This window comes from Equus quagga, chromosome 14 (genome assembly GCF_021613505.1).
Source record: "Equus quagga isolate Etosha38 chromosome 14, UCLA_HA_Equagga_1.0, whole genome shotgun sequence".
In the NCBI taxonomy this organism is placed as follows: domain Eukaryota; kingdom Metazoa; phylum Chordata; class Mammalia; order Perissodactyla; family Equidae; genus Equus; species Equus quagga.
Window position 1 is genome coordinate 65245527 of NC_060280.1, and position 26497 is coordinate 65272023.

At 49.6% G+C, this 26497-nt stretch overlaps 1 protein-coding gene across 9 annotated transcripts; it reads right to left on the reverse strand.

The window, feature by feature from the left end:
* Positions 1 to 1499: 1499 nt before the first annotated feature.
* Positions 1500 to 23467, reverse strand: BACE1 (beta-secretase 1). Of its 9 annotated transcripts, none has more exons than XM_046685741.1 (9): positions 22774 to 23467; positions 8938 to 9026; positions 7306 to 7522; positions 6660 to 6722; positions 5814 to 5948; positions 4766 to 4867; positions 4263 to 4412; positions 3831 to 4002; positions 1500 to 3162 (listed from the first exon to the last, which is right to left on the reverse strand). In XM_046685741.1, exons 1-9 carry the CDS (start codon positions 23032 to 23034, stop codon positions 2921 to 2923), a joined length of 1431 nt encoding a protein of 476 aa, XP_046541697.1. In that variant the 5' UTR covers positions 23035 to 23467; the 3' UTR covers positions 1500 to 2920. The 9 variants fall into 9 exon arrangements, with proteins under 9 accessions (XP_046541697.1, XP_046541694.1, XP_046541696.1 ...); XM_046685738.1 differs by having other exon boundaries at positions 6660 to 6797; XM_046685740.1 differs by having other exon boundaries at positions 7306 to 7543.
* Between the last annotated feature and the right edge of the window lie 3030 nt (positions 23468 to 26497).

Genomic DNA, 26497 nt, shown 5'->3' on the forward strand with positions numbered 1-26497 from the left:
CTTTCCTTCTTGCTGTCAGCTCGTGGACATATTCTTTCTGTTCTCTTGCTTTACTTGCCTGGGTTTATTGACTGGCATCAGTGTAAGGAGCTGGACTTCCGGGGACCTCCTTGGTATCTTGTAGGGCGATTGAAATGGCCTGAGTACTCCCCCTGTAGAGGTCAGATGACTTTCTTTGGTTAATGAAATATTAACATCTCCAGCTTGATAGGTGTCATGAAGAGGGAATGTGGCAAAATGGAAGACCAGTTCCTTTGTTCTCTTCATTTAGGGGGACTCATTTTTAATCTTGTAATCTTAAGATTTTATTTCCCCTCAACTTCGCAGCAGCCTTTGGGCCACCTGCGATATTTTTCATTACCCCCTGAAAATTTAGAAATTAGAAATGGGTATAAAGAATCTTCTGTTTATTTTCCACAAATCTTGAAGTTACAGGAGCAGAGAGAATAAAAGGAGAGAGTAGGGGGCTTAACTGCTTCCTAGTAAAAGCCCCCCGAAAGCCAGCTGTTGCTGGAGGACCGGTGTTCTGTAGAGTTGTGCGTGGGAGTGGGGGCCTCCCTGTCGCTCCTCTCTTTCTTGTTCAGGGCAGTCTGAAAGCAGCCACCCTTGTTGTCCTCTCCCTCTGTCTACTGGCTGCTGTGGTAAAAGCTGTGCCGACCAATGGGAAAGACCCTAATGCAGCGAGTCGGGGTGGGGCAGTCATTTTTCTGGAGTAGAAGTTAAAAATAGAGGTATATAATACATATTTTTACAAGTGAGAAGCTGTTGTCAAGATTTTCTTTTTTACACTTAGAGTTCATAGTTTCAGGGTAGAAAGGAAGTAACTGTAAAAAGAAAATTAAGTACAAGTTTTCTCTTAAAAAAAAAATAGGACAATGAGACTTACTAATGAAGGGGTTGAGTTTTATGCCCTGGAAAGATCTGGGAAAAAGCCAGTTTTCCCCAACATGGGTAGAAATTATAAAGCAGAATGTGGCATTTTCGTTTCACGGTAGCAATTCTAGAAGTTTATTTACATAGTAAGTTCCGAGCTGGAAGTGGACAGTCTCCAGTCTTCCTGTCAGTCTTTGCGTTTATGGGGTGTTCCCAGTCAGCCAAAGCAGCACCAAGTGCAGTGGGAATGAAGAGAACCCAGATAAAAAACTGTGACTCAATATTCTTGTTTTATTGGTTTATGGCTTGTGGGCAGCTGGCTGAGGCCAGGATCTCCAGAGGCCCTCTTTGTATTTCCCTCTCCCTCATCAGGAAATTCCACACTCGGCAAGTCCCATACCTGGAAGCAGTGTGTTGACCAGACAGGAATAGGATGCAGTGGGTATGCCAGAATAATTCAGCTCTCCCCACTAACAGTGGTATCATAGGCGTCTGTGTTGGAACTGATAGGGAGGAAATGAACTTGGTCCCCACTACGTAGCCCAAGAACCAGCCTGGGAACCCAGGTACTATTAGGAGTGGGGATTAGAGAGATGATAGGGGGAAAGAATGGCCTCCATCGAGGGACTCTTGTGGTGAAGGAAATAAGGAAGCCCTGTGGCTGCCATCCTTTCTCTAGGCAGCCTTGATACTGAAGGCAATGATGCTAGAGCCAGAAATCCCTGTGCTCCTGACACTCTTGGTATAATACTATTATACCCTATAAGTGCCCCTGCGGGATGCCTTAGCCAAATAAACGGAGGGACATTAGAGGGTGAGAGAATAATGAAACCGCTGTATTATGTAAAGATCTTACTACTACTTAACAGCTGAACAGGAAGAAATCCAGGCAGAGGGATGGGGCATCAACCCGATACCTGTTGGATGAATCTTCAGAATTCTGCTTTCAAGGATTAGGTAGGAGAGGTCTCCTATCTATTCTAGCACCTCAGCTGCAAAGCTCCAGGGGAGTAGAAGTTTAGGGGAGGGAGTGAACATGTACCCAGGAAGACAAAGCCCAGCCCTGCTGTATTTGCTATATTCCAATTGCTTTCCCACAGGGCACCTGGGGCTTAGGGGAGTTGGGCTATTTCAGTGCCACCTATCATATGTGGAGTAACGGGTTCAGGTGGGGCAAGTGGAATTAATAAGGTAGAAATTCATTTGTTAGTTGGAACTTCTCAGTGGGCACTTTTCATTTAAGAGAGCTAAAAAGAGCTTTTTGGCTAAGTAAGCCCTTCCCGTCTCACTTTTGGTCAGGCTGCAACCACAGAGAAGAAAACATTGGGAAGTAACACCCATCTTACGAGATGGGATTCTGTCTTGGAGATGAAGTCTAAAACTGGGACTGGCGAGTGGGCATGTTTCTGCCTTTCTTAGCTTTGATCCCAACTGTTCCCTGTCTTTGCGCTGCCTCTCCTTCTCCTCTTCCAACCACCCCCATTTGCACAAATATTCACTCTAACTTTTTGTTTGGTTCAAGAGGCAATCTGCACCAATGTTCGGCTTGTTTATGCAGGCCCTGTCTCTCAAGCAAATAGCACACTGCATCCGCTCCTACTGACTGTGGCCAGCAGGAAAACAAGATTGGCTCTTTCTCTGCCAGGCTTCTGCAGAGACACACATGGGGGCAACCTGGGTGTGATGCCACTACTTCTGGAACTAAGAAAAGAAGAATACTTTGGGTTGGAGATTCAAAAGGGATGGCAGGCAAAGGTTCAGGGCTGAAGTTTCAAGCAGCAGAATTTTCCCAACTCAAGTTTGAGGTGACCAAGAGTACTCCTGCGACCAGAGCGCTTCTTTCTTCCCTCTCCTGTTTCCTACAGGTGCAATCCCTGTAACCCACCTTGCCAGCTTTTCCTTTCTTCCTGTCAGGCGAGGCATTTGGTGGGGGAGTGAGGGTCCTGAGGTGCTCTGGCCACAGGTGCCTTCTGTGTCTCCTACTCATGACCAAAGTGAACCACCCACATTTGGTCCAGGGGAATCTGTCTCCTGCCCATGGACCTCCTCACTTCAGCAGGGAGATGTCATCAGCAAAGTCATCGTGCTGATGGCGCAGGCAGCGGAGGCAGCGCCACTGACACACCATGAGGCAGAGTGGCAGCATGAAGAGGGCGCAGATGGCAGCCATGACATAGGCTATGGTCATGAGGGTTGATTCATCTGTCTGTGGAATGTTGTAGCCACAGTCTTCCATGTCTGGGGTGACAAAAGGGCCTTCCACCGCTGCCGTCCTAAACTCATCGTGCACTGGAGAAAGGGCAGATGGGAGTGGGCAGTTCTCGTTATCACACAGCAGTTTTGATTATACAACAAAAGAACTTCCTGATAGTGAGGCCTGGAAATTAGGCCCTGAGGAGCCTGTAGAATCCCCTTCCTTGGAGATATTTAGGAGCAGGACAGAAAGCTGGTTCTAGGTGGAGGGCTGGCTCTCCTCCCAGGTCTTGGGGAGCAACAACCTTTCCTGTATACTTACCCAGTAGGAATGATACCTAAAAGTCAGTAGTGCTGAGCTGACCAAAAAGCCAGCCCCATATGTATGTAGTAAACTTACCTGTCACTGCTGATGTCCCGTTGCAAGACCCTTCCACCGTTCCGAAGTAGCATTCAACCTCTCTGTACACCAGCTGACAGGGTCACTATAGGCTCAGCCTGCTGCCCTGGGATCTGGAGCTTCCCAAGGTGCTTAGGCAGCTCTTGCTGCTCTGGGTCTCCAACCGAACTGACCAATCCAGGCAGGGTCACCGTGCCAGGCAATACAAAAAGCATGGGCACTGACACTAGCTTGTGCACAATATGTTGACACTGGCTTGAGGCAACTGTTACTACCTCCCACCCCGAAAGGGGCCCCAGTGTCCTAACTGCTGGACAGGGAGAACATGGATAGACTGGCCCACACCCATCCCTGGTGCTCTCACCGTGGCAAGCACTGACAGCAAAGCCAATTCGTTTTCGGGCCCGATCAAAGACAACGTAGAAGCCCTCCATGATAACAGCTCCCATAACAGTGCCCGTGGATGACTGTGAGATGGCGAACTTGTAACAGTCGTCTTGGGACGTGGCCACGTCTTCTACTGGCCGCAGGTATTGCTAAGTATAAGCAATCAAAGCATGACAGTGTGTCTTCCTCAACCCGTCCTTCCCACCTCTGCCTTCTATGTATCTAGGCCCTCAGGCAGTTCCCTTTGTCATCCCTGAGCTCAGAGGGATTGGTTTTTCCAAGAGCCCTTGACGACTGGACACTCATCTGTTTTGTCTTCCAAATCCTGAGAAGCCATGCCTGCTCACTATCTCCCAATATATACTTTCTCCTCTTCCTGGGATCCTACTGACTTAGGTTGGGGACATACCTGTGGAAGGATGGTGATGCGGAAGGACTGATTGGTGACCTCCCCCATCAGGTAGAGTGAGATGACTGGGAAAATGTTCCAAGGAGTGGTGCCTGCTTGCCAGCACACCAGCTGTTCCCCAAGCCAAAAACCGTCTGGGAACTTCTCCGTCTGTGTTGGCAATAAAGGGATAGCTATGAGGGAACAGCCTCTGTCACCGTCTCACCTCTCCCATTTTCAGATAACACTCACTGGGCCCTCGATTTGCTTTTCTGTGGACTATCCAAACTGGGGAAAGGTAAGCTGAAACCCAAGGATTAGAGGAAGAGAGCAGGAGAGTGAGGCCAAAACTCTGTACCAGGGGAATTGTGTAATGAGCAAACTGAGGCCCATAAAGGACAACAGTTTTAAGAGATCCAAGTAGAAGGATCTGGGGGTAGAAATCTTGGTTCTTGTTGAGGAATGTGGAATTTCCCAGACTTCTGACACTCATCTCTTGTACCCCTGTCCTTAGTCCCACTGACCGAGGAGGCTGCCTTGATGGATTTGACAGCAGCTTCAAACACTTTCTTGGGCAAACGAAGGTTGGTGGTGCCACTGTCCACGATACTCTTGTCATAGTTGTACTAAGAGGGAGAAGAGAGAGTTAGAATGGTCGAAAGCTTTTTCTGATGTCAGGCTCTGGCCAGAATTGGAGGGGTGAGTCAGACCACTTTCAGTCCTGCCTGGGTTGGCATCCTGGCTTTGCCACTTCTTAGGTGGCAAGTTACTTAACCTCTGTGCCTCAGTTTCCTCATCTTTAAAATGAGGATAATAATAGTACCTACCTCAAAGAGTTATAAGATTAAATAAATTAACACATTTGAAGCACTTAGAATGGTGCCCGGCACAGAGGAAGCATTCAGTAAATGTTAACTCTCACTATCATGGGTGGGCATTCTCCAAATCTTGAAAATAAAAATACTTTGTATAGTGCTTTGAACTTTTTATATCTATTCTAATTTAACATACATTAAGAACCTAGGTAAGGAAGACTCAAATGGTTTGGATACCGCTGTGTGCCAGGCGCTGGGATAAACACTTTATTCATTTTCTCTATCTTCACCACAGTCTTTGGAAAAGGCATTTTTACCTCTGTTTTGCTGGTGAGAAAACTGAAACACAAAATAGTAACTTGCCTGAGGGCACATGGCTAGTAAACGGCAGAGCTAGAAACCCAGGTCTTTCTTGCTTCCCAGGTCTTTCTGACTCCAAAGCTGGACTCTTCCACCATATCACACTGCCTCGCAGACGACTTGCCCCAGGCCAGAAAGCAAGGCAGTGACCAGAGTCCTGACACACTTTTTTCCTTACGAGACCATAAGCCACGTGGGCCCTGTGGAAGTGCTCTGCCAGTCTGTACCCCAACCTCAGGTCCTGCTGTGTGACCGTTCAGCTCCTGACTGTTCTAGGCTCAGCCCCCAACCCTTTCCTCAGTTCCTCCCCTCTGCCTCGTCCTCCCAACCTCATGACTCAGGGTCTGACCTCATGCTATGTTGCCTCCCCCCATCCTCTCCCCCTGGGTTTTATTACCTCCTTGCAGTCCATTTTCAGATCCTGTCCATTGATCTCCACCCGTACAATGATCACCTCATAATACCACTCCCGCCGGATGGGTGTGTACCAGAGGCTGCCCGTGTACAGTGAGTGGTCAATCCCCCCAATGATCTAGGGAGAAAAAGAGGCAGGTACCAGAGTGCCAGCACAGAAGGACAGCAAGTCACCCAGAGAGCAAGCAATAGGATCAGTAATTCCTGGGGAACGGCGAGGCCCACTACAGGTCACCTTTCTCCTCTTCCTGCTTCTAAACAAATCATGCCCCAAAGTGGTTTATAGTTTCTTAAATGTGTTAAGAATGTGTTCAGGGGAGGAGACTTTCCAGGATTTTTAATTATTTGTTTCAGAATCACATAGCCCTTGATATAAAGTTATTTAAACCTAAACTGACATAATAAATGTTGAATGAATGATTATTTGCTTCTATTATAAGTTTTATTGTTTCTGCTTGTTGGAGATAGAGAACAATTTGCAATTTGTCCTAATTAATAAATAGACTTTTAAACCCCTTACATCTCTGCCCTCTGGTCATCAGACTGAATAATCTTAATCTAAGAGGTCTTATTTTCATTTTCTTTAAAATTTTCCTAATCATCTCTCATCCTTTCCAGGTTTACTATAGGTGCTTTGAATCCTTTTTGGAATAATGCAAGGAAGAAAAGGATAGAAAAAGAAAAGTGGGATGGGGCTTCATAAAGAAGCTTCTCTTGATTCTAAATAGTGGAGCCCAAGACTGTGGTGTAGCCATAAAGGGAGCGGGGGCAGATAGTACCCATGTCTCTGCCCAGTGCCAGCACCACCCCTCTCCTAGGACCTACTCACCATGCTCCCTCCGACCGAGGCCAGCACTTCTGACTGGTTGAGGGGGAAGCCAGCACCACAGAGCTGCAGGGAGAAGAGGTTGGGAACGTGGGTCTGCTTTACCAGGGAGTCAAAGAATGGCTCCAAGGAGTCATCGGGCTGTGGCAGAAAGAGACAAGGAGTGAATCCTCACACAGAGGGCCCTAATGGAAAGAGGCCAGCTACTTGCCTAAAGTGGAAGGCAAAAGGAAGAACCTGGGGGACGTTCCTTGGGAAGGGCCATGTTGAGGCACTGAGATCTGGTGGAACGAGGGTTAGCAAGAGACACTGGCAATGCAAACAGGAAGGATCGATGGGATCTTTGGTCCCCATATGCTTAACCTGTTTCAGATTTATGGGGGCCTCTTTTATTCTTAAAGATCTTAGAGTCAGTAATAACCACAGTCTGTTCCTGTGCCTATCCCAGCATCTCTCACGATAGTTCTGCCCTCTATAGGGATGAAATTCAGACTGCCACCCAAGCCCCCTGTTAAATGATCCTTTAAACTGCTTTGTTCCCTTCCCTTAGTAAGTTCCCTCCCCTTCTCTCTCCCAACTCCATCCCTGTGTAGCATGCAGTGTGCAATGTGCAGACTGAGTGTCTGGGGCTAGGCCTTGTTCCTCTCACCCTGGCGATCTCAGCATAGGCCAGCCCCAAGATGCCCTCCCAGTTGGAGCCATTGATGAAGAACTTGTCTGATTCAGTGATGGCAGCGATGTTGGCACGCACAGTGACGTTGGGGCCATGGGGGATGCTCACCAGGTCGGTGCCCAGCTCCCCCTCCCACTTGCCCTGGGTGTAGGGCACATACACGCCCTTCCGGAGGTCCCGGTATGTGCTGGACCTGTGGAAAGGAGGCAGAATTCTGTGGATGCATAACTACAACAACTGGTAAAGGGATCCAGCGTCCAACCTACTCCCAAATGCCATACCTTACCTCAGGGGCATTCTACATAAGACAAGGTGCCAGTGACCTTGCAAACAGATGAGAGGAGCCATTACCGTGGCTCGCTCTCCTGTCTCCATAGCTCATATCCCTATAGCTTAAGCTCAGGCCCTGCAAAGAACAAGCCTAGGCTTTGTGTATTATGCCGGCTGCTGCTGAAGGGACAGCCAGTGGGCATCTCTTCCTCCCCCCGGCTCCATCAAGCTCCCAGAGAAAAGAAGCTATTGACTCTCTTGCTGCCTTGGGACCCGGTGGTACCATCTGAGTGGTAGACGACAGTGCCAGGCAGGGTGAAGGTTCTACATTCTTTCTGTAGAATTGTTCTACAGCAAGTTCTTCCAAAGGATGGATTTGCACAAGCGTCTCAGCAGAGCACGTAGGTATTACACACCACTTGTGTGAAACATGCTCATCGACATGTGACACCCCCCACCTGTGTGTAATCATGCTAACCACAGCGCGCATGCACGCGTGCGTGTGTGCTTGCGTGTGTGTGTGTGTGTGTGTGAGATGAGGGGCAGGGATGGGACTGGGACAAGGACCTAGAATGAATTCCCTTTCATTGATCCTGACCATGCCGCACTCCCTGACTGCTTTTCTAGATAGGAAAGTTACAGAGGAAGGGGTGTAAGAAGGCAGGAGATGGGGAAGGTGGCTTTGGCATCTGCCCTAGAAGCCAAGAATGAGATTTAAACCTCTACTCATGTTTTCACACTGAGGGAAGCCTCAGACATTAGATGTCCTGTCACCACTTCCTGCTTTTATGCTAAGGGGACTCCCAATTCATCTCTCACTGCCTGTCTTACCTTAAAAACCGTGTCAACCTTCACTTCCTTGAGCTGTACAAAGCCGCTGGGAGTAGCCCATGGGTGAGAGTACAGCAAAGGGAGCTGTCACTGCAGCCTGCTCTGCCTAGACTTAGTTGGTGTCAGAAAACCGAGAGCCACTGAGGGAGTGTGGGATGAAGTCCCCGTGCCTCCCGACTCAGGCAGAGAGAATGAGACCCCTGAGGTGGCCCTGAGAGCTTTGAGTTGCTCTTCCTTTCCCTCCCACAGGAAGCTGCCCTGCCTCAGCACTGAAGAACTTCCTGGCTGCCCCTCAACTTGCCCTCTACTACAGGGACGTAGTACACCTCAATCCCTGCCTCTCCACTCTTCTCTCCTGGTCACTGTCGCCTTCTTTTCCCTTCCCGTTCCCCAGCAGGAAGAAAGGATCTGAGGAGCTAGTCTTTCTCCCTGCAGCCCTCCCCTGACCCTTTTTGGCCCTGGATCCTTGGGAAGAGTTCTTCCCTCCAGCTCTTCCCCAGGACTCACAGCTGCCTCTGGTAGTAGCGATGCAGGAAAGGGTGGGGGGCAGCCCCCACTGCAAAGTTGCTGCTGCCTGTGTCCACCAGGATGTTGAGCTGTCAGAGAAAGGGGAGAGAGAGATGTTATTGACACGAGGCTCTGGGCTCACCACCTTCATCGTCCTTCACCCCACCAGCCAGGTAGTCTCCCTCTGGAATGTCCAGGGTGAAGCTTCCGTGATGCTGGACTGGACAGGCCAGCACCTGCTAGTACCATGACCACAGATGGAACAGGGGGTCCTATGGCATCCTCTTCAGGGCCTCGGAAACATTGTGTTCACTTCTGTCTTCTCTGTAGAATCATAACATTTTCTCCATCATCGGAGCCTCGTTATCTCCATGTGTGTGTGTGGTCTCCATTCCTGTCTCTCTGCCATCAGCTTGCCCTTCCTCGCGTCGTGTACCTGTCGGATTCTGTCTTCAGAGCTTACCCTTTCCTCTCCTTTTCTGGTTCTCCTAGGAAGCATATCACCCAGCAGGCAGCCTGGCTCAACCCCTCCAGCTCCGAGCTATTCTAGGAGCTGGCACTGGTGAGGGGAGCTGTGGGGACCAGGATGGCATGTTGGTGACCACATGTTTCTGACCCTGCCTGCCAGAATATGGCTCTCCATGAAGGGCTCCCCTTGTGTCTCAGAGGTGACACAGACCTCTGAGTCCTACTGTCAGACATAGTGGGGAGCCAGGAACCCAGTATGATGTCTCATCTTGTCAGGTCCCTGGTTTCGGCTAAATGAATACGGATGGGCATCTTCCCGGTTCCTTCTCCTAGCATCTCTTCTGATGCCCTGACCCCTCTCTCAGTCAGTCCAGAGCCAGTTTTTGAATGTCTACTCTGTCCTCACAGGCAAAAAGAGGAAAGGCCCCTCTCCTCAGCAACACGGGAATCTGTACAGTGAATCCTCTCTTGCTACCGCTTCAGCTTCTCCCCTGACCTCAGGGCCCTTCGTTTCTGTATCCTCTCTCAGTGCAGTGAAGTCAGCTGACCTCGGTTTTGGTGCAGGCTCTGACCTTGTCACCCTGGGCAGGTCACTGTGCTTCCCTGGGCTTCAGTTTCCTCCTCTCTGCCAGATCCTCTCACTGCCTCCGGCTCCTTCCTGCTCTCAGTGGTCCTCTGTGGCTCTGCTGACTGCACCTCCCCCAGCCCCCACTCAGGCTTCCTGGCCTCCTCGTGTCCCCAAAGACTCCTCTCCACTGTCGCCCGAGCCCTCTGACCTGCCTCAGCCCTTCTTCCCAGCCCGTACTCCTGGCCTGGTGCCCATCTCCCTCCCTGCCCTTCTCCCCCTGCGTCTCCCCCTGCCCCTCTCCCTGGTCTCTGAGCAGCCACCAGCTCCAGATGCTGTGCTTTCAGAGAATCAGTAGAGCTGGAGGCACAGCAGTTCAGATTTCAATCAACCAGGTTAATGATTAAAAAGCCTTCTTCACCCACCTACTCCCCAAGATCCTACTCCCCCTCCCGCCCCCCTGCTAGGACTCTGCTCCCTGGACCAGGTCAGCCTCATATTTACAGGGATCCCTGCCACCACTGGACCCCCAAAAAAGAGTGTCTCCCCTACAACACTGGTCCCCGTAGCTGTGTGAGGGAGAACTACCTGGAATGTATGTGCCTGGCAGGCTCTAGAAAAATAGGACCACTTTTTACACTGGAATGCAGGCTTTATCTGGGGGCTCTGTGTCCCAGCTGTTCCAGGTGCCCCCACACCACTCCTCTCCTCTGTTGCAGGGGGAGGAGCTCTCTCTGCAGGCCACTCCCTCCCCAGCCAGGAGGGCCGGTCACTCTTGTTGCCCTTCCAGCCCCAGCCTTTTTCCTCATCTGAGGAAGGTCCACCTAAAGGGGGTTGAAGCCCAGGGAGGAACGGCCCTTCCACTCCGATCTCCCTCACTTCCCCCTACTCAGCCCCATACCAGGAAGTCAGGCTGCCACTGCTCTCTCTGCCTCCTCCTCTCCACCCTCCACAACAAAGTGGGAGACTGAAATAATAAATAGTTGCCATTCCCTCCTGAGCAAATGTCTGACCGTCTGTCTGCCCTTTGCACTGTGATCCTGCTTCTGAGAGGAGTGGTTTCTGGTCCTGTCCTTCTACATTTCTAAGGCAAGCCCCTTGGGCAGCTTCCAGCAGCCTTTCTCCCCTTCCTGTGCCCACAGAGGCCTCCTACAGGGTGGGGGCCTTAGGGAACTGAGCCACCACACGCATGAAACAGGGCAGTTAAGGGCAGCCTGAAAGAGGAAAATAAGTGGTGAAAGGGTTGCGTGCAGCCGAACCTCCTGAGCAGATGCCCTCACCTCTCATTTCACCCAACAGAGGCCATCAGGTGGGACGTCCCTCATCTCCTACAATCAGTCATTGCAACCTGCCTGCGGCTGTGCTGGCCATCCTTTCTCTCAGCTGTCCTTTCTCCTGGATCAGGAGTGGACTTCAGCTAGGCTTGGGAGCCAATCCCCTCCTCACTTCTCAGGCACCCTACTCTATTAATCATCCCTTTCCCTCAGGTAGATTCAACCGTCATGCCAGTCCCCACCTCCCACCCCCTAAATCTGGATTCTTCCTATTGGCATTTACAAATGCTTGAGTCTCTTCATTAAAAAAAATCTTTCATTTCACATCCGCCTCCAGTTACCCTCTCTCTCTCCTGTCTTCACAACCCAAGTTCTCAGCCAGGCTGTCTTCATTTCTTCACCTCCCACTCATTCCTCAACCCATTCTAAAACTGAGTTTCGCCTATCCCTCCCTCCACTATAAAACAGCCCTTACTACAGTTACCAATGATTTCATGTCACCAAATACCAAAGACGTTTTTCAGATCAGTCCTCATCTTACTTGACTTCTCCGGAGCATTCAACACTGCTGACCTGTCCCTCTTCGAAACACTCTTCTCTGTCGCCCCATGCTGTGGTTGGCCTCCCACCTCTCTGATCATATCTTCTCTGTCTACCTTGTAGGGTCACTTCTCAAGGCTTGGGCTTTGGCCCTCCTCCTCTCCCACTATTCTGTCTCCCTGAGACGTCTCACCCGTGGCTGCGGCTGTGGCTGCAATTACTGCTTACATCCTGATGAGTCCTAAGCTCTAGCCTTTTCCTCCTCTTTGAGCTGTAGAAGCACACATTGAACTGCCTCACAGATACCTCAAATTCAGGATGTCCAAAGCTGCCCTTAGAGTCCTGCCCATCTGTCTTTTCCGAGTGTTCCCTATATTAGTGGATGGTGTCACCATCCATCTGTTCCACAAGTCAGCAATTTTAGAGACACCTTAACATTTCCTCTTTTTCACATCTCTATCCAATGCATCAACAAGTCCTGTCCAATTAACCTTCTTAAAAGTCTCTTGAATTTATGCATTTCTGGCCATCTCCTTTGCCACCCCTAGGCCAAGCTATCATCTCATTCAGGAATATCACAGTAGCTTCTCGACTAGTCTTGGCACATCCACCCTGGACCTCTCTAACCTGTTTCTGCACTGTGGCTAGAGTGATCTTTTCAAAGGGCAAATTTGACCATGTTACCCTCTGATGTCAATTGTTTCCCTTTGCTATTAAAATAAAAACTTAAAGCTTTAACATTTCCTACAGGGCCCTTCATGGTCCGACCTTCCCTCCATATCCAGCCTAGCCTGTCCCATACTCCTCCAAGCCCTCTGCCCACTAGCAACACTGGCCTCATTTCAGGTCCTCAAACCAGCCATGGTCCCTCCCTGCAAAGGCTGGTGCACAGTCATTCACTGTGCCTAGACCACCCTTCTTCCCCTTGCGGTTGTGTCTGCTCATCTCCTATCATCCTTCAGTCTAAGCCCAAAAGGACTTCCTAAGAGAAAAAGGCTAGGTCATATTCTCCTATTAAAATGCTTCCATAGAGGGGCCGGCCTGGTGGCGCAGCGGTTAAGTGCTCACATTCCGCTTCGGTGGCCTGGGGTTCGCTGGTTCGGATCCCAGGTGTGGACATGACACCGCTTGGCACACCATGCTGTGGTAGATGTCCCACATATAAAGTAGAGGAAGATAGGCATGGATGTTAGCTCAGGGCCAGTCTTCCTCAGCAAAAAAAGGAGGATTGGCAGCACTTAGCTCAGGGATAATCTTCCTCAAAAAAAAAAAAGCTTCCATAGAACTTGCCACCCTGTAATTTCACATTGAATCGCACCTTCTCTTGTATCTAATTTTTTAAAAATCCCCATTGTGTCCCTAGTGGGTATCTCACAGTGCCTGGCATAGGTGTTTCTTGAATTAATGAATGGTTAAAGGAAAGAAAAGGAGAAAGAGCTCATCCACCCTATTTTGGGGGAGGAGGAGCTTTCACTGGCTTTCAAACAGTGGGTCTTTTTAGGTGATAGATGTGTCTGTAGCTCAGACCTGCCTTCCTCTCACCAGGCCCCCTGGTTTGACACAAGATGAGAGTCTTCAGCAGCCTGAGTCCTGGAGCCATCTTACCTCTTCCCCATCCCTTGGGGCCAGGCGCACTCAGGAGTCCCCGTAGCTATAGCCTATAGATGCCCAGGGGGCTGCAGCCTGGGGTCAGGGCTAGGTCAGTGCCAATCACTTAACAAACAAATGTGCCCCCTGGGGCCTCTGAGGGAAGGCAGCTTCATGGGAAGTGCTAACAAGCCCCACAGGGATAGGCACACCTGCTTGGTTCACTCTGCAGTCCACTCTTCAGTCGAGGCTTCCCTGGTTTTCACAATAGATCTTGGGTGATAAGATAGGTATGGCTCTGAGGAGTTTGGGATAAGCTCTTTGTTCCCCAAAACCCACCTATCTTGGCCCCAGCTCTCACTCGAAGACAGGGATAGCTCAGGTTCTTCTGGATGAAAAGAGCCTTTGGGAGTTATCTGTGCATTAGTCTGAAGAGATGGGGATCCTTTCCAATTCTGAAAGATGTCTAGTTAATTAAGATCCACAGCCTTTCTTGGTAGCCTATCCCAGGGTCTTACCACTTTGGCAAGCCTCTGGGAGGGGCTTTAACTCTAATTCTTCCTACTAAAGAGGAAGTCTACTTCCGTCTATGTGGGCCTCAGGGTTAATGGAGGAAGGGCTCTTATCCTCTTGTCTAACAAGCCTTTTAGCTAAAGCTGAGATGTAGAAGAGGGTAACATGGTCAGATTTGCCCTTTGAAAAGATCACTCTAGCCACAGTGCAGAAACAGGTTAGAGAGGTCCAGGGTGGATGTGCCTTTCTTCCACTTTACCGAGGAGGAAACTGAGACCTAGAGTGAGTAAGAAACTTGACCCATCTTACACAATAAGCCACAAAGCTAGGACAAGAATCTGATGGTTCTAGCCAACTCCAAGTCTGATCCTTCATCTCCTTGACCTTCCTGTTTCTCTCGTTTGGGAAGGAAGCATGTGGTAGATTGTTACACTAATGAATCACACCCTCCCATATCCATGCCCTGGTGTGACCCCTGCGACATTGACTCCGAGCTTGGCCATGACTGCTTTGGCCAGTGGGACATCAGCAAAGGAGGAAAGCGGAGGCTTGATAAGTGCTTGTGCACTGGAATTCACCTCTTGGAATGCTGCCCTGAAACTGTATGTGGAGAAGCTCAGTCCTGCCTCCTTGAGGAGGAAAGACTTCACGGAGAAAGAGGTCCAGCCAGCCCAGCTTTGTCCAGCCCCGCAGCTGCCCCAGCTGCTGAATGCAGCCACATGAGTGAGCCCAGGTAAGACCTGTAGAAGAACCACAAGCCAACCCACAGGATCCTGAGAAACAAAATGGCTCTTCTTTCCAGCCACCAAATTTTGGAGTAGTTTCCTACACAGCATCAAATAACTCATACAAAACTATCTGAATCAAATACTGAGATCCTTACCCTTGGGGGCATCTAACCAACCATAGGTCAACTCCACTGAACATCTCTCATCACTTTTCTCCTTCCTCACCATGCTTCTTGTGAAGTTTCTCAATAGTGTGGTGCTCTCTCACCTCTGCACCTTTGCATATGCTGTTTCTTATGCCCCAAACAGTCTCTCCCTGTTTTGTCTAACTTCTATTCGCATTTCAAGTCACAGTTTAAACATCCTTTCTCCCAAAGGTCTTGCCCTGATGCCCCCAGACACGATTAGTCTCCTTCTCTTACAGGTCCTCAGTATCACCTGTGCTTCTTTGTATATTTCTCATCAAACTTTTAATCGTTTATCTAATGTCTCTCTGTCCCACACAATATGAGCTGCACAAGGGTAGGGAGCACATTTGTATCCTTATTGTCTAATTCTTAGCTAGCTCTCAGTAGGTGCTCCATAATGATTTTTTTAATTAACTGACAGTAATTGCCTCATTTCCTGCAGGTCTAAGTGACCCTACAGACTCTTGCTACTAGTTCTCAGCCCCAGGGACCTTGCAAGGGTGATTTTCCATCTGGTACTGTGCATGGTGATGATGACAACTGATGCCCACCATAGCCATGAAATTGTCTGACTATCCACCCAGGTTCTTAGAGCATCATAGTGACTTCAGGACTCCTTGGTCTCCGAGACTTCTGAGCCGGCTTCATCCGCTTTCCTGAGCGGATATTCCCAGACCTGAGCTTGCCCAAGGCTGAGAGAAGGGGACAAGGAAGGACACGAGGAACCTAAAGTCAGCACCTGGGAGTGGCTGAGGGCCAGCAGAGCACACAGCTCCTGCCTGAGTCCAGCGATTGGGTCCCGTCCAGGTTCCTCCCACCTTGACCAAGTCAGCTGACCCTCTGGAAATGGACTCCTTTGCCCAGACATATCTTGTGTCTTCCTTCACTCTCCAGGCTGAAGCTGGCAATCGATACCTGGAAGCGAGCAGGCTTCCTGGTGCACCCTACTCCACTCTGGGCTGGGTTTTTTTAAGGAATCCCAAGGTGGCTGGGTCACCCCAAACCTTATCTAGTATACCCTTCTCCCTTCAGACAGGATGCTCCATTTCCCCCAGCCCCAAACCCAGCTCCATTAACATTTATCAGTGCTTCCTATTCAAATGAGATGATAAATATGAATGGTCAAAAAATATATGTCTGTTCTTAAAGAACAGATTTAAGACAATGGTTTTTAAGCTTTTTTTTAAGCAGCAGAACCCTTTTCCAATCTCATGCAGGATCCCAGTGTATCAGAGAGAAAAAAGCAGAGATGTTCTCCTTGAGGAAGAGGTTTTACTTCCTTCGTCTCCATCCCCTACCGCCGTCCCCGTGGTGGCTCTTGAGGCATCTCTTTAGCACCTTCAGCCTCCATGGAACCTACCTGGAAAGCCCCTGGTCTGTGAGGTATCCCAGCAGCTGTTAACTACCTGCTTTTCGTTGTCAGACAGCAAGTCCTTCCTATTGTCTAACCTTGTCCCACCCACAGGTTGCAGTGGCTTTAATCTTCTCTGGGTCTGTCCTCAGTTGAAAACGCAGCTGATGTCTGGCATAAGCCCATTTTCCGCCAGCCACCTGGGTTATGCTCTGCACACGGGCTTGTTTGCTCAAGCCGTTGGGAGTTACCGGGGTTCACTCCTTGTGCTGTTGAGCGAAAACTCCACAGGCGCTAGAAGAGAATAATTGGTGGGGTTCCCCAAGCCCAAGAGGCCAATCAAGGAGACCTCCAGCTTGGACACAGTGGGTTTACAGTGGGCAGCAGACAGGGCATTCACAGGGTGCTAACAGTTCAGGAGGTCTGGGGAGAGAGGATAGGCCGGCTTGGGAGAGGCAGGGAGCTCAGTCAGTTTGCTCTGTGGCTTTGTCAGAGTTGACAGAAAAGACCGAGGTGTCCTGGCTCCCCCATATGAGCCCTTAGGACTATTGATTCATCATTCTCCTCAGAGGGAGCATCTCCTCCCTCTCAGGAACCACTGGCTACAGCACCTGAGGATGTGGCGGGTGAGCATCAGCAAATGCTTTCCAGCCTTCTGAGCCCAACCTGCCAAGGGAAGCTCAGGGCAGCTCTAGAACCTGGAAAGTGGTCTGGCTCCTTCCCAGAACTCTCCACTGCCCAGGCCCCTAAGAGAGATGGCTCCCAGCAAACAGAGAAATCAGTTGTCAGTACAGGGGCTTCCCTGAGAGATGTTTCTCTTCCTTGATTTTCGACCAGAATTTTCTGCTTAGCCCTTTATTGGAGACACCCAAGAGGTCACAGTCTTTCTCAACGCCCCTCACTCTCAGGTGAACTCTTTCTTTCCTGATCTGGGGAGGCAGAGAAGGAGAAGTGTGTGAAATGAAAGCATGAGGGTCCTAGAAAAGTCCCGTGTGCAACCTGAAGCCCAACCAGGTCCAGCCAGGTAGGAGGGGAGGGAGGAGGAAGGGAGGAAGAAGGAGGGGATGGAGGGAGGAAGGAAAGGGAGGGAGAGAGGAGGGGGATGGAGGGAGCAAGGAAGGAAGAAAAGGGAGGGAGAGAGGAAAGGGAGGGAGGAAGGAAGAAAAGGGAGGGAGAGAGGAGGGGGCGGGAGGGAGGAAGGAAGGAAAGGAAGGGAGGAAGAAAGGAAGGCAGGAAGGGAGGGAGGAAGGAAGGAAACAAACCTGGAATTCTACTGTATAAAAACAATAAAAGCTGAGCTATTCTGGGAGGGCTGGGAGATGTGAGGGCAGGTGGGAGGGGGGAGGGCTTGGTGACTGGGAGGGTGGATGGTCCAGATTTGCCTGCTCACCTTTCTCCTTCACACTGAGGTCCCTTTATAGACTCCCACAAATTGCAATTTGAAAACCATTCTAGGGAGGGGGGAGGAAAGCCACTTGGCCTTTCTTGGTTTCTGAGACCCCAAATCCTCACAGTTTTCTTCTCTGAACATTTTCTCTTGCTCCCTTGATCCCTAGTCTACACCCAACATCTTTCCCTAATCGTTTTCCTCTTTTCTCTCCATTCTCTCAAAGAGCAAGTCCGTGTGCTAATTTCCCTTCCACAACCACCTCTCTGCAGGTGACTCCCAAGTCTACCTGTCCAGTCTTAATGTTTCTCCTGTTTCCAGATCCCCATTCTCAGCTGGTTGCTGGATCCACAGGAATGGTCCCCTGGCATCTCAAAGTCAACCAACACGTCCCAGACTGTAGAACCCTGGAAAGACTCAGGATTTGGACTTGGCATTTAAAGACCTGGATTTGAACGTCAGCTCTGCTCTTAGCTGAGTAACTCTGGGCAAACCACTTACACTCTCTGAGCCTGTTTCCTTATCCCCCAAATGGACATGCTAATACCTATGCCTTGTAATTAAAGCAGAATAATGAACACGGAATTTTGGGGAACTATACTGTGCTTTAAAATCTTGCTCCTTTTGCTGTGTTCCCTGGCATACACGCAGTCAGAGGAGTTAAAAAGGAGGGGAACCATCTTCTCTTCCCTCTCCCTCACCAGGGCAGAGAACACCCGGTGGAACCGATGTGGGAATGCCAGCTCTCTGAGGACGTCTCCTTTCTGTCCTCACCACCACACTCTCTTTCAGGCCCTTGTCTCCTAACTGAGATCGTCATCTTGGGCTCTAGACTATCCAAGTTATTCTCCACACTGGAGTTGTTTTCCTAGAACCAAAACTATACTAGACCATTCCCCTTCTCATATACTCCAAGGACTCTCTGCAGGCTCCAGAATAAAACCCAAACTCCACCCAGCCTCACAGCATCCCTACCACAGCGTCCAGCTTCTTAGCACAGCTCATGCCTCTCTTCATGAAGTGTCCCCACCTCCCTCCAAATAGCCAAGCTTTCCCATCTTTCTAGGCCATATTCAAATGGTACCTTTTCCAGCAAACCTTTCCTAACGTCATCTCAGAAGTAGCCACTTCTTTCTCTGCACTTCCAAGACTCACTGTCTTCTCTTTGTACCAAACGCATTCGGTCTTGTATGGTGTTTAGCTGTTTCTATGTCTGTGTCTCACACCAAATCATGAGCTCTCCAAGCGCTAAGACTATGACATTATTTTTCTCTTCTGCACACAGTAGGTGCTCAACCAACATTTGTTAAACTGAATTGACTATCACCAGATTTTGATGCTAACAATTAAAGCATTATCCTCTGTTTGGATAGTGATGCTCATATCATTAAAATGAGATGCTGTCCTTTCATTTAAGTGAAAGAATGAAAACACTTTCTCCAAGAGCTGCAGTTCTGCACTCACAAATGCCCATCAGCATTCTACTTAGACGTCTTACACTGTATTCCTTCATTCACTTGACGTTTTTTAGGTGCATGTTCTGAGCCTGGCGCTGTGATGGATATTAGATAAAGAGGGATGAGACATTACAAAAAAATAAATTAAAAAATGTAAAAGACATTGTCTTCAAGAGCTTGACGTTTTATGAGGGAAACAAACACAAAAACAGTTACAATGCGTTGCGACAAGTGTAGGAAGGGAGACACGAGCGGGTGTCATGGGAGGATGGAGGGGGCTGCTCATGATAAACTCTCTCTTTTCCCCCAAGACACACAGATTGGTGGCATGGTGCAGTCGGGAGATCAAGGGTGAGGCAGGGTCTCAGCCTACGGGCGTGCCACTTGGCCAATTATTCAACTTTCAGTTCCCATTTCTTCTGCTGGAAGCTTTGAATGATAAGACTTTTTATACACATTGCAGGAATTACTGTAAAGACCAACATAACCTATGTGGAATATATTTTAGAACTTCACATAAACTCAACCATAAATACAAATATATGTGTGTACACAGGTACTACTAAACCATCCCCTGCTGCCAACCTTCCTGCTCCCACAAATGGTCTTATTATTCTCCAATTCACCCCAGATCAGAATCTCAAAATCATTTTTGATCCTTCTTCCTCACTCTTCACATGACGTCAGTAAGTCCTGTCCATCTGCCTCGTGCTGTTCCTTGCATCCTCGTCATCCCTTCCCTTTCCCTCTTATCACAGCCTCATTCCCTTCTTGTTATAGTGCCTCACACTTGGACCTTTGTGAGCCTCCTGCAGCCTGTATCTCTCAGTTCTATTCTTTCTAAAATTCAGATGTCTCTTTCTAAACAATTGCTTTCTTTATGTCATTCCCCTGCACAAATAAATTCAGTTTTCTCCTTATTTCTTCAGACTGAGGTCCAAACCTTCTAGCTTGACATTTAAGGCTTTTGGCAATTTGGCTCTATCTTCTTTACCCAAACCTGTGACATTAGCTGGACTGGGTTTCTCACGGTCTCCTGAGCAAACGTGCATAAGCCCAAACACACACACCTCACTCTCTCACTCACTGTGGCCTCCTTGGTCTCAGGGGTAGGGTGGGAAAGAGTAGACATTCATGTAAAGGGCAACTACAGTTTGGTGGGACAGGTGCCATTTCTCCACTGGGAATGGCTCCCACCTCCTACCCATCCTTCAAGACCCTGCTCACTGGCGTCTCCTGTGCGAGGCCTTCCTTGATTTGAGCTCCTCCTGAACACTTACAGCACTCACTCACTGGACTACTATAGATCAGTGCTTCTCAAACTTGAGACACAGCCCTGGAGATTCTGACTCTGTAGGTCTGGGGCCAGAGAATTTATATTTCTAACAGACTGTGATGACAAGGGTCTGGGGTCCTCACTTTGAGTCCACTGCTGTGGATTACCTTGAACTAATACACAGACTGCCACTTCTACTCTAAGCTCTTTGAGGGCAGAAAATGTATCTTCTGTCTCTTTGTGGATCAGCTCCCCCAAATCCAGCAATTAATTGCCTGGCGCAGAGAAAGTGCTCCCCAAGTTCCACTTTCACTCATTCAGAGTACTCTGCTGTTCACGTTCTCATTTGGTGCTTACAATAGGGAGAAAGGGCATCCTTCTCGCAGACTGCTGGGGAGAGAATCAGAGTCATCACGGGAGCAGGGAAGGCTGGCGTTGGCTTGGGTTGAAGCCATAGGGAGACCACAGAGTTGCTCTAATCGTGGTCTCCCTGGCACTAGCTCTTCGGGCTGGTGTTGGACTTTAAGCTCATTTTCCCCTTCTCCTTGGAAGGAGGGAGAAGGAACTGACGTTGACTGGGCAGTTACTCTCTGTCAATTTTTGGGCTGGGGGATGTATCCAGCATCCCAGTATCCAATATCCCAAACACTGTCTCAGGCGTCCAGGGAAGTACCGTAACTGGTCCCTCAGTTCTACACGTGTAGACACGGAAGCCCAGAACACCCAAGTTTTTATGCTTCATTGCATAGCACAGAGGAGGCAGAAGTGGCCAGACAAGTTAGGAAACCAACCGTGACTGCATATTTATTGGAGGTCAATTACGCGTTCAGGTGCATTGTTCTAGGTGCTTTCACCTACTCAGTCTCATTTAATCCTCACAATTATGTTGCAAAGGAGATCTCATTTCACCCACTTTAAACACAAGGCAACAGCCTCAGAGAGGTTGTACAATTTGCCCAAGGCCACACAGCTGGGAAAAGGAAAAGCTGTGGGTTGTAGAGCTGGAATTCCTGGTCTGTCTGACCACAAAGCCCTTGTTGGTTTCACAGCCCCGTCTGTGTCCACGTCACAGGGTCTGTGCACAGTTTGCGTGGCACATCAGTAGCAGGAACAAGAGTAAGTCCCAGGTCTTGACATCTCCTTGTTCCCTGACAATACCTTGCACACTGTTGGCTCAGGCTGCAGGGACCCTGGATTCAGGCTCCACCCTCACACTGACTTGAGGCTGTTTCTGGGGAAGTTATGATGCACAGGAAAGGGGGAGGGGGCTCGGGGGGGAGGACAGAACCTTGGATCAGCTGGGAGGTAGGCCTGGGTGCTAGGGACCCACGTTTCTCCCAGATCCAGTGTAAGTGCTGTCTGGCAAGTCCTGAGAAGAGTGGCTGTTCCCTCTACACACAGGCACACTTGAACCTTCACAGACCCTCCCAAGGACGGGCCTCTGGGACACAGATCCCGGGGAGGAGGGTGGCTCACAGAGATGTGCAGGCTCAGATTCAAGGTGACACACACCAGCACAGACAGAACCATCCTGCCACCCATGCCCAGACTCACCCACAGAGGAGGCAAATGCACCCAGAGGTCAGCCACAGCACCCCACAGAGGGCTGCTCATGCCCACACGCCCACCCACCCACAGGGGCGCAGGGGGTGCAGTCCCCACGAGGCAGCTTGGAGGGTTGTGAGGAAGGATGGGGAGAGCTGGCAGTGTTTCCTCCATCGCTGCCATGCCCCCATCCCCCCAATACCTCTCAGCTCATGGAAGAGTCTCATTCTTAGAAGGGGACTCTGGCTCCTTTGCTAGGATTTGTCCTTTCCTAGGCTCAGTTTAGTCCCCTCTGTCCTCTGCTCCGGAGGCATGGGGTGGGGGAGGGGCTGGAGTGCAGAATGCAAAGCGGGGAGGAGGGAGGAAGGAGAGGCTAGCGGAAGGCAAGAGTCTGCCCAGGGCTTCTGGGCTAGAGTGGAGGTCAAGAGGAGCTCGGGAACCTCGCTTTGCTGTCCCTGTGGCAGCCCAGACAGCAGGAGAGAAGGGCTGACCCAACTCTGCCAGGATTCCTCGGTCCTCAGGTGCTGCCATGGTCAGAACCCCAGATTCCCGGAACACCAGAGGAGGGGAGAGTGGTGGGGTTGGGAGACTCAGGCTCGGCCAGGGCTGACACCTGTTCCTAGCGCCCCTGTGGCTGGGACCCTTCCCCAAGTCAGGCTCCCCCGACTCAAGTGTTTCTCTTGCCCCAGATCCTTACTGAGGGGGTATGTGTGAGATTGCCAGGAAGGGGAGGGCAGTCAGACAGGGGCGATTGGGAAGCCTGTGAGGTGAAGGGAGGGAGGAAAGAGGAGCTCCGGGGATGACTTCTGCCAAGAGTCCCAAAGGAAAGGTTTAAGAGAGGGTCCCTCCTGCCCGCGCCATCCTGCCCATGTTAGCAGAGGCCAACATGCTGCATCCCCGGCCTGTGTCCCCTCTGTTCATGCAGGAAGGAGGGTAGGGCTGGCCTGGTGACCTTACCGTCTGTGGGGGGCTGCCCACGGTCATCTCCACGTAGTAGCCCTGACCGGACTTGCCCCTCAGGTTGTCCACCATGTCCACAAAGCTGCCCCTCCGGCCGGTCTCCTCCGGCTCCTCGTCAGTCTCCCGGGGCAGCCGTAGCCCCAGGGGGGCGCCCCCCAGCCCGCTTCGCAGGGGCAGTCGGATGCCCGGCTGGGTGCAGCGGGCAGGCAGCACTCCCGAGCCCACCCACAGCAGGAGCCAGGGCAGTACTTGGGCCATGGTGGGCCCTGGCCTTCGGGCCTCTCTGGGCTCACTCTGGCCCACGTCCGTCCCTGTTGCCTGCCCCCAACTCTGGGCGCTGGTGGCAGCTTCTCAGGAGAGTGAGCTGTGAGGCATCGGGGCTCCAGAGCCTGCAGGCCCCTCGGCCAGCCCGCCGTCCAGGCTGTGGGTATCAGGCCGGAGAAATCCGCAAGGAGAGAGAAGGGGAGGAGATGGATCCGAAGGCTGGCTACATCTGGCCGCCGGCATCCAGCCTCAGCAGAGGTCTGGGAGAGGAGGGCTCTGGCCCCCTGGGGGGGTGGGAGGGGCGGGCATGGCAGGTCACGGCTGGTTTCCTGGTCCTCCTGGTGGGTCGGCAGCGGAGGAAGGGGCAGGGGTCCTGGGCTCCTGCGGCTGCGTTTGCTGGTCAGGCCACCATAATCCAGCTCCCAGCTCCCAGGCAGGCTGGGGAGGCGGAAAGACTTGTGGCGGTGGCTGTCAAAGCCAAAGGGTTTTCGCTTTTCCCTGGGATCGCTGGGAAGTGTAGTCTTCCCATGGCAGGCAGCCCAGCTTCCGGGGTTGGTGAGGGGTCTGGGATGCCCTCTGCCGAGATGGAGTCCACCCTGCAGGACCCTGGCGGGAAAGCTTTCCTCGGTCCTGGCTGGGCGGGAAGGGCGGTCAGGATGGAGTGGCGGTAGACTTTTCTCATTCTGTCAGTCCTTCTTTCTGCATTTATTGAGCAGCCACTGTATGCCAGGCACTCTGCCAGGCACTGGGGCTACAGAGAGAAATAAAATGCACATGCACCTTACAAAATGATGTGGCTTTAAGGAGTAGGGACTTGGGGGACTTCTGGGGGATCTGGGAAGGCTCAAGGGGAGGAGGTGGTATTTAATTTGAGCCTTAAAGAATGGGTGGGATTTCCACGAGCAGAGATTGGAGGAGCAAGAATAAGGGGGCTAGAAGGGTGTTCTAAGCAGCCGACTGCATCAGCATGGTCCAAAGGGGAAAAGCGTGGGGCGGTCTGTCTTCCCCGGAGCCTGCGCTCTGTGGACAGGTGAGAGCAGCAGGGACTGCTCTCATCTGAATCTGTCCCTCACCTCCACCCTAGACGCTGGGAATCCGCAAGACCCTCCTGATTTCTGTGCTATAAGTCAGACTGAGGGTAAATAACTGACGTCAGCTTTCAAGTGTTATCACTCCGAGAAGTATCTGTATATTAATTGGTAAGAGCTTAAAACAAAAAGCTTTAGAGCTCTAATAGCTTATAGGAGAAAAGCCATATGATTATATGAACATATTATTTATCAAATATGGAAAGCTTTTGTTAAAATTCAGTAGTTCTGATAAATGCTATGGGGAAACTTCTTAAACAAGATAACGGAAATCGTAGAAAGCATGATAGTAACAGGCTACAGTTATTCCCCTTAAAGTCAGGCTTAGGAAAGGGAAGGCGGTTTTCACCACTCCTATCCCATATAGCTGACTCAAAAGGAGGACAAAAGGGAACAAGAGTTATTAATATTACAAAGCAGGGGCCGGCCAGTGGCATAGCTGTTAAATTTGGGCTCTGCTTTAGGGGCCTGGGCATGGACCTACACACCCACCGCTCATCAGGCCCTGCTGCGGCAGCAGCCCACAGAGAAGAACTAGAAGGACCTACAACTAGGATACACAACTATGTGCTGGGGCTTTGGGGGGAAAAAAACGAAAGCAAAGGGATCATTATTTGCAGATTATATACTGTGGATAGAAAATCCTAACCAACAGGTAATTATACACAGGTTTAAAATAAAAATCAATAGATCAATTTATGTATGGGAATTTTGTATGTGACAAAGATGGCATTCATATCAAAGGGAAATAGATATGTTGTTCAATAATTGTTGTTGGGACAACTGGCTATCCATTTGGAAGGAAAGAAAATGAAATCCCAACTCGTCTAAAGCTAAGCTCCAGATAGATCAAAAAGCTTAAATGAAAACTAAAACTACAGGGGCTGGCCCGGTGGCGCAGCGGTTAAGTTCGCACGTTCCGCTTCTCGGCGGCCCGGGGTTCACCGGTTCGGATCCCAGGTGTGGACATGGCACCGCTTGGCACACCATGCTGTGGTAGGCATCCCATGTATAAAGTAGAGGAAGATGGGCACGATGTTAGCTCAGGGCCAGGCTTCCTCAGCAAAAAAGAGGAGGACTGGCAGAAGTTAGCTCAGGGCTAATCTTCCTCAAAAAAGACAAAAAGAAAAAGAAAACTACAGACAAAAAATAGAAGAATATTTTAGCATGTTGAAGATCTCTAACAAAACTCAGAAGATATTTTTAAAGACAAGGGATATGCTTGACTACTTGAATTTTTAAAACTTCCCTAGAAGCAGACTTCCAGTATTCCAGTTCTGGTTCTGCCACATAGAGTCTGGGAAACTTCAGGCTCATCACTTAGGTTTCTGTGTCTCAATTTTCTCGTTTTTAAAATGGCGTTGACAATAGTACATACCTCATAATGTAAGAATTAAATGAATCAACCTGTATAATGTGCTGACAACAGTGTCTGGTTCACTGTAAATGCTCAATAAAGGTGAGCTATTAGTCGTCTTATCACTACAACGACTGCGAAAAATGACATTTACACAGTGAAAAGATAACTCACAGACTAGGAGACACTCAATACAGTGACAAAGGGTTAATGTCTATGATATACAAAGATCTTCTACAAGTCAATAAAACCCCCGAACATCCTGGTAGAAAAATGAGCAAGAATGTGAAATTAATTAGGTAATTAGTTAATTAATGGAAGAAATTCAAATGACTAATAAAAACATGAAAAAACTTCAACTTCATTAATAGAGAAAGTATGCAATTAGAACAATATTTAGATACCATTGTCATTGTTATTTTTTTTTGCCTCTCACATTGGTAATATTTAGTGTTGGTTGGATTGTAAATTATTCCACTTTTAGAGAGAAATCTGGCAATGTCTATTAAAATGTAAATTCTTTGAGAGCAATGTCACTTCTAGGATCCTTCCCAACGAATATAACAGTATTTCAGCATTGTGTACAGTATCAAAACTTTGGAAACAAAATCAATGATTATCAATAGGGGAATGAGACATTCATTCAATGGAATCCTACATCACCATTATAACGAAGGGAGTAACTTCTTATGAACTCACCTCGGAAGATGTTTATGACACATTCAGTGGAAAAAGCACATTGTAGAACAATATGTACATTATAATGCCATTTCTGTAAAATTTAAAAGGATGCGCATGTGCATATACATGTATGCATATAAATCTACATCTGCATAAGCATTAAAAAGTCTGGCAGAGAGGAACCAAAATGTCAACAGTGGTTTCCTCCGAGATGTGGGATTACTTTCTTCCTTCAGTTTGCCCATTCATTCATTCAGCAAATGTGTATCGAGCGCCCATTACATGCTAAGCACTGTGGAGTCATCAATAAATAAAATGGACAAAATTCCTG